Source organism: Pithys albifrons, chromosome Z (genome assembly GCF_047495875.1).
Source record: "Pithys albifrons albifrons isolate INPA30051 chromosome Z, PitAlb_v1, whole genome shotgun sequence".
Taxonomy (NCBI): Eukaryota; Metazoa; Chordata; class Aves; order Passeriformes; family Thamnophilidae; genus Pithys; species Pithys albifrons.
In genome coordinates, this window is record NC_092497.1 from 8,436,255 (window position 1) to 8,448,368 (window position 12,114).

General features: G+C 44.4%; 1 protein-coding gene across 6 annotated transcripts in view; it reads left to right on the forward strand.

The window, feature by feature from the left end:
• The window catches only part of TPGS2 (tubulin polyglutamylase complex subunit 2), a 26,471-nt gene continuing 14,357 nt past the window's right edge, over positions 1-12,114 (forward strand). For all 6 annotated transcript variants that reach the window (XR_011699981.1, XR_011699980.1, XR_011699982.1 and 3 more), the window contains exons 1-2: positions 1-132; positions 5,751-5,830. Coding sequence is in view for 2 of the 6 variants with exons in the window: in XM_071581190.1 (XP_071437291.1) it covers positions 60-132; positions 5,751-5,830 (153 nt within the window). In the remaining 4 variants the exon portion in view is untranslated. The remainder of the gene's footprint in view (positions 133-5,750; positions 5,831-12,114) is intronic.

Sequence of the window (12,114 nt, forward strand, 5' to 3'; positions counted from 1 at the left end):
AAGGACAGAAGGCTTTGTTCGCCGCCGGGCTGGGCGCGGGCAGGAGGGTCCTGTGGAGGATGGAGGACAAACCCCCCGCCGGTATTAAGCCCTACCTGGACAAGCTCACCCTGGGCGTCACAAGGATACTGGGTGAGTGGCGGCGAGATGCAGCCCCCCGGGGCTGGGACAGACCGGGTTTAAGCCGGGGGCAAGCCGGGAGCAGGGGCACCACCCGTTTGTCATGGCCCCTCCCGCGAACCGCGCAGGCGGGGGCGCCTACACACACACACACACATCCCTTTTTCTGTAACACATCGCAGCAGCCCTGTCTCTCGACTTAGGAGCTGCAAAAGCATTAAAGAAGAAGAAGGTGGTGTCTTAATCGAAATCGTGAAGTCACGGAACGTGCAGGGTCTGGAAGGCGCCTGCGGACGGTCCGGCCCCAGCCCCGGGCAGGGACAGCCCCATCCAGGCCTTGGCCAGCCCCGTCCAGGTCTTGGCCAGCCCCGTCCAGACCGTGCCCAGCCCCGTCCAGGCCGTGCCCAGCCCCGTCCAGGCCTTGCCCATCCTGGCCTCGGACACTGCCACGACTGGGGCAGCCACGGCCCCTCTGCAAAACCTGTGCCTGTGTCTCACCACCCTCACAGTAAAGAATTAATTTTCAATATCTAACCTAATTTTTCCCTCTTTCAGTTTGTACCCATTAAACCTCCTGTCACTGCAGTTCATGACAAAGGCTCCATCTGTCCTCGCTGTGGGCACTCTTCAGATGCTGGAAGGTCGCTCTGAGGTCTCCACACGACCTTCCTGTGTAAATCTTGCCTAAGCTCAGGCTCTGTTGTGGTGTGGGGTCAGCAAGGAGTGTTCCCAATGGAGTGGGTTCCATGTGGGGCAGAGCTCTGGAAGGAGGCTGAGCTGGGAACCTGCTCAGGATCAGCTCCCCATAAGCAGTTGCCCTACAGCTCATTCCCACACCGTGTGACTTGTTCCACAACATGCCCTGCTTCCCATCTCTGGGTTTTACTCTGATCTTGAGCCTTCTTGCATCCCCTCAGCTGTCTTTGAAGTTAGGCAGCACTGCAAGGCATTCAAAGGAAGGCTTCTCAGACAAAGCTTTACTTGTGGCAGTGGAATCACAAGTATTTGTGCAAATCATAGAATCGATTGGGTTGGAAAAGACCTCCAAGATCATCAAGTCCAACCCTTGGTCCAACTCCAGTCCCTTTACCACATCATGGCACTCAGTGCCACGGCCAATCTCAGTTTAAAAACCTCCAGGGATGGGGAATCCAACCCCTCTCTGGCCAGCCCATTCCAATGCCTGATTAGTCTCTCTGGAAAGAAGTTTTTTCTGATCTCCAACTTAAATTTCCCCTGTCAGAGCTTGAGCCCGTGCCCCCTTGTCCTATTGCTGAGTGCCTGGGAGAAGAGACCAACCCCCACCTGGCCAGAACTTCCCTTCAGGTAGTTATAGACAGTGAGGAGGTCACCTCTGAGCCTCCTCTTCTCCAGGCTAAACACCCCCAGCTCCCTCAGCCTCTCCCCACAGCACTTGTGCTCCAGTCCTTTCACCAGCCTTGTTGCTCTTCTCTGGACCCGCTCCAGCCCCTCAATCTCGTTCCTGAACTGAGGGGCCCAGAACTGAACACAACACTCAAGGTGTGGCCTCCCCAAGGCAGAGTACAGGGGAAGGGTCACTGCCCTGGGCCTGCTGGCCACGCTGTTTTTGTTTGCTTGGGTAAAGGATTTGAGCTTTAGACCTTTCATCCCTCATCAACCTGGGGCAGATGACTGTAGAGGAATTTCTTACAGAAAATGTCCGTGTGAGTGATCCAGACTGTATGGATTCTGTGAGATTGAAACAGCCACCAGCAGAGAATAAACAAAGGCACAACTGCTGCTGAATGGTAAAGAACCATTAGGATGTTTTATCAAAACACTGGACTTGTGAGATATGGAATATAACCAATAAGAAATGTTCCTTTATGGTGTGACAATTACTGTAGCCAATTAGCACGTAGCTTTGATCCATATAAACCACATGCAGTGTATCAATAGAGGGCATTCTACCTGAAACCACATTGGTTCGTCGTGTGATGTCCTTCGATCCTCCGCATTTATTTACGTTAGAGAACTGCCCCGTTTCTGTGGCTGGAAAGCTGTGTGTCTGTCCCAAGCCATGCAGCAAGATTACAAATGGCAGTCCAAGAGCTTCTGTGGTTTTTTAAGCCAGAAGTGAGCACTGCAGTTTCCTCACCCAGCCACTGTATTGCAGGAGAGTGAGTTTCATCTCCTAACCCCAGTGTGTCTCTGGTTCCATGTAGGTTTAGGTATCAGCTCAGACAGACGAGATTAAAAGATCAGGGCTAAATACTTGCTCTGGGCTTCAGTGAGGACAGTGTTTCATCCTCACTCTCTGCTCATCATTCTTATATAGACTAAATATTGGACTTCTTGAGGCGGTGGAGGTTGGAATTTGTTTGTTCTGTTTGTTTTCCAGTTGTGAAGTCAGGATAACATCATCATTCTGCTCTGTGAGTGAAACTGCTGCTAATCATCCATCATGGCAAACGCTTCTTTGAAGTAGCTCCTTTTAAAAAATTACTGGCCCTGCCCACCTTTTCACCACCCTCAGATGTCTGAGATCTGTGAGATGTTCACTGTGCTCAAAAGCAATGTTTGGGGTAGGTGTGTTACCTGCACCAGCAAGACATGGCAATGCATATTTGCCTCTCAAAGTCCTGCAACATCCCTTTGACATGGAGGGTGTTTCCTGGTTTGTGGGTTGTTGTTTTTTGTTTTTCTGTCTCTCTGACAACTTCCATTGTGCAACAGAGCAAGGTGCATCCCAGTACATCTCAGTGCTTCTTTTCTCTGTCTCTCCACTCCTTCTGGGAATTTTGCACTTTTTTTTCCAGTGAGGTAGTCCAAGGCATGTCAGCTGTGCTACCAGATTAATTAGAATTGCTGAGCTATTTGGGAAGCATTACTAATCTGTTCAGTGTTCAAATAATAAAGGGTATCTCATTCAGAAAGATACCTTGCTCAGTAGTTAGTAGCACTACAAATTCTCTTGCTTTAAATCTTTTAGAAAGTCTCATGAAGCCAGTAGATACTTTCTGCCTGCTGTAACATGAAAAAAGTAATAAACATTTAGCTCTGTTGAGTTTGTGAAACATTTTTTTTTCAGGAGATAGAAATGATGATATAATGAAGCTCAACATACTCATTTTAAGCAGAGTAAATGTACCTTGACACTTGATTTTTCCAGTACCTTTATGAACAAATGTTTATGACACCATTTGAAAAACCCCCCTCTGAACAAATTCTATAAATTAGGCTGTGGGAGTAAGCATAGTTAGTTTGGCTTTTGTTGTGTTTTTTTTTTAACTTGGAGCCTCTGTGGAAGCCCTTGAAAGGGGGAATATTTCTCACAAGCATTATGAATGTTATAACTTTAGGAAAAAAAGAGAAAGATCTTTCCCATTGCCAGTATGTTTCATTTTGCTGAAGTTCTGTAAGTAATAGCAAATTCCAGAAAGGTTGATTGTTCATAACTAAATCGGAATGGGAGCTCTGAACTTTCCAGAGCAGGACCATACTTCACTATTAACTGTGTTTATTACATAAGAACGTAATTATTCAGACATCTTAAAATTATGCTGACAGTTTATCAAACTTACGGACAGTGTTAGGATGAGACTGAAAATCCTGTTATTTTTGGCTTTGTGTCACATGATTACATTGACTCCTTCTGATTAATACTGGAAAGCATTTTTGGAAGCTGCTACATGAAATGTTATAAACATAGGGCAGAGTTTACTGTGGTCTTGATTCAGAGTCATGAATAGGGTGGAGTCACCTGAACTAGTTAAGCTTTATTGTAAATCTTTTGTCTAACTGGGTGGCTTCTTCATCCATCTCGTGGGAAAGTCAGCCATTAATGTTTGAAGGAGCTGCCATCAATACGTACACACATCTGTTAAACTTGGTCTTCAGATTACCCACAGCATATTTTTAATATAACATTCAGATTTTAAGATGGAATTTCTGTTTCTTTTGATGTTGGATTTGTTTCAGACCTCTTTAAAAGTTGCATTTCTCTTGTTCCTAGACATGTTCTTTGACTGATACAATATTTTATCTTCTGTCATCCCAGCAAGGCTGTTGAGCATGATGAGTTAAACATCCCTGATGTTTTCTTTGATCACAGAAATAACAATTACTCTGTTATTATAGTCTTTTTAGCTTGTCATAAGCCTTGTGTGGTTTAGATGGAAAGGACTGGTTATATCATTGACTCCACACATTTGTTTAGGGGCATAATAAATCTGGACAGCTTGTATTTGAGCAGGAAATAGATCACCCTGCCTTAGACCCACCTACCAGAAGTGAACCTTGGTGAAACATCAGAGTCTTCTGTCTGTTGGGGCTCCCCCTTGGGCAGCCAAATCACCAGGTGACCTACTATGATTTTTTTTCTTTTTTCTGTCTTTAATTTGGAACTTGGTTTTCTGGTACCATGTGTTGTCCTTTAAATTACCTGACAAGTTTAGACATCCTGAAACAGAGTGCCACTCTTCCACCAACAGAACAGACAAGGACAGGCCTATTGCTGGAATTAAAACCCCAGCATTAAAGATTAAAAATACACCAAAGCTCTCTAGTGCCTGCTTTTCCTGTCTAGTGCACTGTGTGTGTTTTACCAGAAAGCAATTATAATATGTGTGGCTGCTTTGGGAGGCAGTACTTTCACAGCTCAGCCAGTCTTGAAAACCCTGCATAGTGATCACTTCTGTTCCATGGCCCTGAGTGCCGGGCTTGCAGTTCCCACACCAAGTTGTTAGTCTTTCTGGACGTCATCCAAAGTGAATTAACTCAGTGGGAATTGTTTCAGTTGGCTGTGGATGAAGTAAAATTTCATAAAATAGTAAGTGCAAGGGAGGCTGTTCTGCCATCACACACCTGCAGGGGTAGCACTGTGTAGATTAGTATTTTGCATTTCTATAGCTTTGTTTCCTGTAACATACTCAGATGATTTTTATAAATTACCATCTCACTGCTCTTAACAACTTTGCATGTGTCCAGCTGGGATTCCAGAGCACTGATGTTTGCTCACACAGCTCCCTTCAGCAGGTTCACACTCTGTGTTTGTCCAAACCCACTGGATCCAGCCCTGAAATGTGCCCATCTTTGTGGAAAATGGTTGTTGGCTGTTCACAGCAGCACTGCACAAAATTGTGTCCCAAACTGGGAATATCCCATCCAAAGGAAACCACAGGGCATATTTACAAAGAGAGCTTCCTCTCTCTTTTAGAGGTTGCCTGGGAAGTCATGGTTGGTATTTTTTCCATGAATTCTCTGCAAAGTATCTCACCTTGAATACAAAATCTGTGTGTTTATTACATAGAATCACAGAATGGTTTGAATTGGAAGGGACCTGAAAGATCATCTAGTTCCAACCTTCCTACCTTGGGCAGGAATGCCACTCACTAGATCAATGTATGTGTATATTTGTCATATGTGCATATATATCTATAAAAAATCAACAGGATGACATTTTGTGCAGCACTAGACATCCTCATGCCAAGATGTGCTGAGTTACAGTTACAGACAAAAAAAAAGTGACTGCTCAGTCACTGGCACAATGCTTACAGTCATTAAAGCCTTTTCCCTGGCTGTCACTCATATTAACTTTCAAAATTGTCTTTCTCACAGTGTTGATGTCACCCATGCCAGCTGCAAACAAGCCTCTCTTTTTCTTTTAGAGACTTCTCCAGGGGTTGCTGAGGTGACGTTTGTGGAAAAGGAGCCAGCTGAACGCCACACAATCATTTCTTGGGAGCAAGTGAGTCTTTCTGTGGTAAAACTTCAGTAAGCTCAGTCTGAATGTGCAGCAGCCCACGAGGAATGTCAAATGCAGTGACTGCCTTGTGTTTGTTCATGAGAGAGCTTGTTACCAAGTTTGATCTATAGTGGAGCCTAAACAGCTGTTGAGTTTTAATTAGTCAGGTTTCACTCTGTCTTTAAGGCTGTCACGTGCACCTGATCTGTTAGAGAAATATCATCGATGTGGGTACATTCAGCATGACAGCTCTAAGAAGAAATCACATAACTGTAGTAGGCAGCAACAGTGGTGACTCAGTGGGGAACAAATATTTTTCTGACTTGGGTCTGAAAACATTTTCCAGCTCTCTTTCAAACAAAATAAAGCAGCTCTTTATTATTCATGGCCATTAAAGGCCTCAAGCTGGTAAATACCATTGAGCCTCCCAGTTTCTTCCATTTATCTGTTTCTCTTTTTGCTCTCAACCATGCACTTCAATTTCTCATAGCCTCTCCTTCTACTTCCCCTCTGGCCAACCAGCCCAGTCTTTTGGCCAGTGCATGTCCCACTATCTGTTCTGGAAAGCTGTGAAGGACACATGCCACCTTCACCCCACATTATCTGTGTAACCAAAGTGGTTTGAAAACTGTATGTGCCCAGGTGGCCAAGAAGGCCAATGGGATCCTGTCCTATATCAAAAACAGTGTGGCCAGCAGGCCCAGGGCAGTGACCCTTCCCCTGTACTCTGCATTGGTGAGGCCACACCTTGAGTGTTGTGTTCAGTTCTGGGCCCCTCAGTTCAGGAACCAGATTCAGGGGCTGGAGCGGGTCCAGAGAAGAGCAACAAGGCTGGAGAAGGGACTGGAGCACAAGTGCTGTGGGGAGAGACTGAGGGAGCTGGGGTTGTTTAGCCTGGAGAAGAGGAGGCTCAGAGGTAACCTCAGCACTGTCTAGAACTACCTGAAGGGAAGTTCTGGCCAGGTGGGGGTTGGTCTCTTCTCCCAGGCACTCAGCAATAGGACAGGGGAAATTGAAGTTGGAGATCAGAAAAACCTTCTTTCCAGAGAGAGTGCTCAGGCATTGGAATGGGCTGGCCAGAGAGGGGGTGGATTCCCCATCCCTGGAGGTTTTTAAACTGAGATTGGCCGTGGCACTGAGTGCCATGATCTGGTAAAGGGACTGGAGTTGGGCCAAGGGTTGGACTTGATGATCTTGGAGGTCTTTTCCAACCCAATCAATTCTATGATTCTGTGACTCTCATGGGCAGAGATGGTATTTTTGATCCCCTCTTTAAATATGTATATTCAAACATCAGCCTCATAGTGGAGTAACTGCTTTATAGGTATCATTAACACGTGGGAAGGGACAGCAGAAGCTGCCTAGTGTTTGAAAAGGGGCATGCAGAGAGGATGCAGTTGAGTGATTCATCCTTCCTCTGCTCCAACCCCGGCTATCACCCACTCTGTTAGAGAATCCACTCTTGTTACCACTGCATAAAATAACTTCCCCTTTGATGCCTTGCCATTTGCAGTGTTTTTCTAAACACTTAGGAAAAGTCTTTCACTAGTTTTGCTAACGCCCTATCCCAGTTAGTCACATTTATCAGGTGTTTATATACCCAGGTCAGAACATATGTGATGTAAATGTGTGTTACCTACTGAAACTTGTCCAGTAGCCAGCAGCTGTGGTCAGGAAGAAATGTCCTGTTTTTCAGGTTCGTGTAAGCTGATTCCTGATTTCCTGTAGCTCTTGTTCAGGTATTGGATTAACTGAGCTGGAAAGTTTGAGGCACCAGGACTGTGAGCAGCAGATCCTCTTGAGTGCAGGGGACTGCTTCTCCCAGACATGGTGCTGCTCTCATTTTCAGGTGCTGCTTCTCCTCCAAACTAAACTGGATTTGTTTCAAAACTGTTCTTGTTAAACCAAACTTTGAAATGCTATAGCTGCAGTACTTCATTTCAGAGATGTCAAAACAAAATTTCAGTTTCCACCCACCCACCCAGTGATGGAATTGTGGAGGTAAATGTTGAAAATTAGGTAGATATGGTTGAGCTGGACTGCTAAAAGTAAGGGACTTGGCTGCCTGTTGCTCCAGTTGCACTGACAAATTAAATCTCCCTTCTCAAATTAAAAGATAACTTTGTTTTACCTTTTTTTTTTCCCTTGAGCTTTGAGGATGAAGTCTGATACCTGCCTAGTCTACACAATTGCAGGACAGAATGGCCTGTACTGATGATTAAGTGCAATGCACTCAACACCTCACAAGGCCCTTCCAGAATGAACTTTTACCTCACTTTTCCTCAAACTTCCCCTTCCTGATTCTGAATCCGTTTGCTTTTATCACTGTGGGTGTTTTTTTGAGCCACTAGGTGGCGATACTTATGCATGTAATAATTTCTCCATACGTGAGATTTTTAATAAGATCCTGTTAGACTGTATGTTTTTAACTCTCCTCTGTGTCTTTGGTTATGAAAGTATTTGCAGGACTTCTGTGATATGGGGAAAACTGATCAAACTGTTCCCAAAATTACATTATTACAACTTCTCCATTGCTCACCAAATAAAGGCTTTATTCTTCGGATTACTTTTTTCTAAAAGTGATTTTTTCAGTCCTATTTCAGTTTTGTAATGGAAAAGTATTTCTGCTGAGAAAGGTATTTTTTCTGAGAAAAAAAACGTTTTCAGAAACTCTTAAAACTTTTTAAATTAAATTATGAGTGGTTAACATAATTTTGTTAGACTCCATGAGCTGTTTTCTAAATTGTGCTGTTCCATGTTTCTGGTAGTATGTAACTGAATAATATGGTGGAAGTTATAAATTCTAACTTGTTGAGATTAAAAAAATCTTTAAAATCTTAAGCTTCTCGAGTGTCCCTCAGCTGCTATGAAGCTTTGCAGGAAAGGCTGAGCTTCATGACAAGAGTCAGTGCAGTAAAGCAGTAGGAGACCAGAAGAGATTTTTCCCACAGCACAAAGAGCTGTTAAGTCTTACACTTCAGGAAATCAAGCCTGAAATCAATCCTGAGTAATTTATTGGAAGTCAGCACATTCACAAAAATATTTAAGGTATATGATTGTCAAGTGTTTACATGGGTTACATAGTTTCCCCAAAAACTTTTAAGCAGTTCAATATATTTTAAGAAAACAGATATTTTTTTTAACTTTTTGTGATATTTAGACCTACCAAGATGTTGTGGGTGATTCGACTGAATTATTGAGTCGAAGTTGGTTTTGAGTTAATTTTGAAACTGATTTATTAATAGGCAACTTAAGCAAAAGGAGCAGCGCTGGGCTCAGCCAAGAGAAACTTCCCTTTTCTCTCTGACTGGTGAAGATTAATAGCTTAATAGTCTCAAGTTATAGTCCTTCTACTTCCTCTTTCCAGCTGGGGTCTTTTTCCATAATCGATGATTTCTCCACAACATTTGCCTTGTGACTGGGGTCTTCTTTTCCTCTTCGGAAGATTGTGTACTGGTCTTATGATGGTTTAGATACCAAAATGGGATGGAAAGTCTGGACTGCACATGGTTTTAGGACACGCAGGGGCCACGCTATCCACCCAACCCCAAAAAATGTTGTTTTATATTTAAATCTTAAACTTTTTATGGAAATCACAAGGTATATTACAAAATACATTTGAGGAAGTTCCCAAACAGCCTACAATCTCATAAGGTACATGAAGCAAAAATATTCAATTCTATTTTTGCAATTCAGCCTTAGTTCCTCAAAACCAGCCAAGTGTTATAAATTTTACTTTATTAGGTAGCCACAAAGCCTTTATGCCAGAACAATACTCTTTAAGCTTTATTATTATTCCTTTTAATTGGTTTTGATGAGCAAATTTACTTCAGGTGTTCATTACAAAGATGTTACCTTTTCCCCAAGAAAGAGAGACAAGCAATAGAAGAGTGAGTAGAGACAGAGTTGCCTGTTCACCAGAACTGCAGGGCTAATAACTGTATGCCATCCTTTGAACTTTCTTTCACACTTAGAATATCCTTTCCCACTCCTAAAATCAGGCTGACAACAGCCCTGCCGACCTCCACATGCGGTTTTTAAAAGTAGGTATTACACTAAATTATTGCTAGGAGACACTCTAGTGCAGTGTCTGAATAATATTTTCTTTTTCGCCTCAACCAGAAGAAAAATTAGTCACTCTCATCATTGTTTTAGTTTTCAAAAGGGGGCATGGAGGTACCAGAGCTCAGCACCACAACAGGCCAAGCAGATTGAATGAGGATGTTTTGACTGTTCTCTGGTTGGCTCATTAGCAGTGTCTGAGTTGCCCAGGACTAACTGGCTGCCTGTAATCGATCCCTGCCCATCACATTGTTGGAGTTTTGATATTCTACAAGTCTGCATAGGAAATTTGTTGTTTCTTCTTATGCATTTTGTCTACAAAGATTTAATTTTCTGTAATATAGCCATAAAAAGACCTCAAACAGTCTGGTACTTCCCTGTTATAGACTGTCTTTGGATCCCAGACAATTTAGAAATTTTCTCTGCGTGTAAGTCTCAGTGGGAGCTCTCGTGGTGGTTTCTGGCTATTCTAGAAGGCACAGAAACGTTAAAGTTGGAGAAGACCTAAAATCATCAAGTCCAACTGTTAATGTAGCACCATCGTGTTTATGACTACCCCCTAGCGCCACATCTACACATTTTCTGACCACTTCTAGAGACAGTGTTTTCAGTACGTTTCAGGGAGTTGTAGAGAGTGATGTCAGCCTCCTTTTCTCCAGGCTAAACACCCCTGCTTCCTCAGCCACTCCTCATCAGACTTGTGCTGCAGCTTCTTCCCCAGCTCCATTTCCCTTCTCTGGACACAATCCAGCACCTCAATGTCTTTCTTGTCATGAGGGACCACAACTGAACACAAGATTTGAGGTGCAGCTTCAGCAGTGCCCAGCACTGGGAGGCTGTCACAGTGCCCTGTTCCTGCTGGCCACACTATTGGTGACACAGGCCAGGATGCCAGTGGCCTTCTTGCCTACCTGGGCACACTTTGGCTCAGGTTCAGCCACTGTCGACTGTCGACCAGCACCCCCCAGTCCTTTCCCACTAGGCAGCTTTCCAGTCACTCTGTCCTCAGCCTTCAGCACTGCAGGAGGTTGCTGTGACCCAAGGGCAGGACTCAGCACTTGCCTTGTTGAACCTCACACAACTGGCCTCAGCTCACTGATCCAGACTGTCCAGATCCCTCTGCAGAGCCTTCCCACCCTCCACCAGACCAACACTCTCACCCAGCTTGGTGTTGTCCACAAACTGACCAAGGGTGCTCTTGAGCCCTCATTGAGACCATCCATAAAGGCTTTAAACAGAGATAGTTGCAGTGCTTATACCTGGGGAACACCGCTAGGGACCAGCCCCAGCTGCATGTAATTCCATTCACCAGCGCTCTCTGGGCCTGACCATCAGCCACTTTTTTACCCAGAAAAAGATGGAAATAGAGCACCCATGCAAGCCATGGGCAGTGTGTATGAGGCTTTATTGTAAAAGTCCAGGAAGTCAACATCCACAACCTTTCCCTGATCCACTAAGCAGGTCACCTTGTCATAGAAGGAGATTGAGTTGGTCAAGCAGGACCTATCCTTCCTAAACCCCTACTGGCTGGGCCTGATCCCTTGGCTCTCCTGTACATGCCGTGTGATGGCACTCAGGATGACCTGAGGTCAAACTGGCAGGCCTGTAGTTCCCTGGATCCTCATTTGAACCCTTCTTACACCCAATGCAGGAACCTCATAGGCTGTTCTGTCTCCAGTATGTTGTGTTTCCAGCAGGCATCTGGAAAGTCATCCTCACTGCTTCTGCCATATCTTTTTTACTAAAAGGTATTCATTGCAGGCATGTGCATCTTCAAGGGTCCTTCTTGGCATTCTACTTGTACTGTCCTCCCTCTTGAGCCTACTTTGTGATCCTGACTGTGGGAGAGGCAGGGAAGTAGATCCAGCAGAACCAATGCATGAGGGCAGCTGTATTTCTTCAAGTTGCATAACAGGGCAGAGGCTGGAGGACTTTGGGGAGGTAGATAGTATTTCTTACACAGTGTATCCCCTCCTGTTGAGCCTTATAATATTCTGATTAAAAAACTTGGCTATACACCACCATCCTCAGGAGGTATGTTAAATCCTCTTCTCTGCAGCAGCAGATCAGGTCCACCCCAGCCCCAGAAAACTAAAGGAACGTGATCTCCTGGGAGCCCCCCAGGTCAGATTTATAAAAGGTGAAACAAGGACACCTCAGTATGTTACAGAAATTAACATTTGCATTCACTGACAGCTAGGACAGACCAGTCATGAAACTGAAGG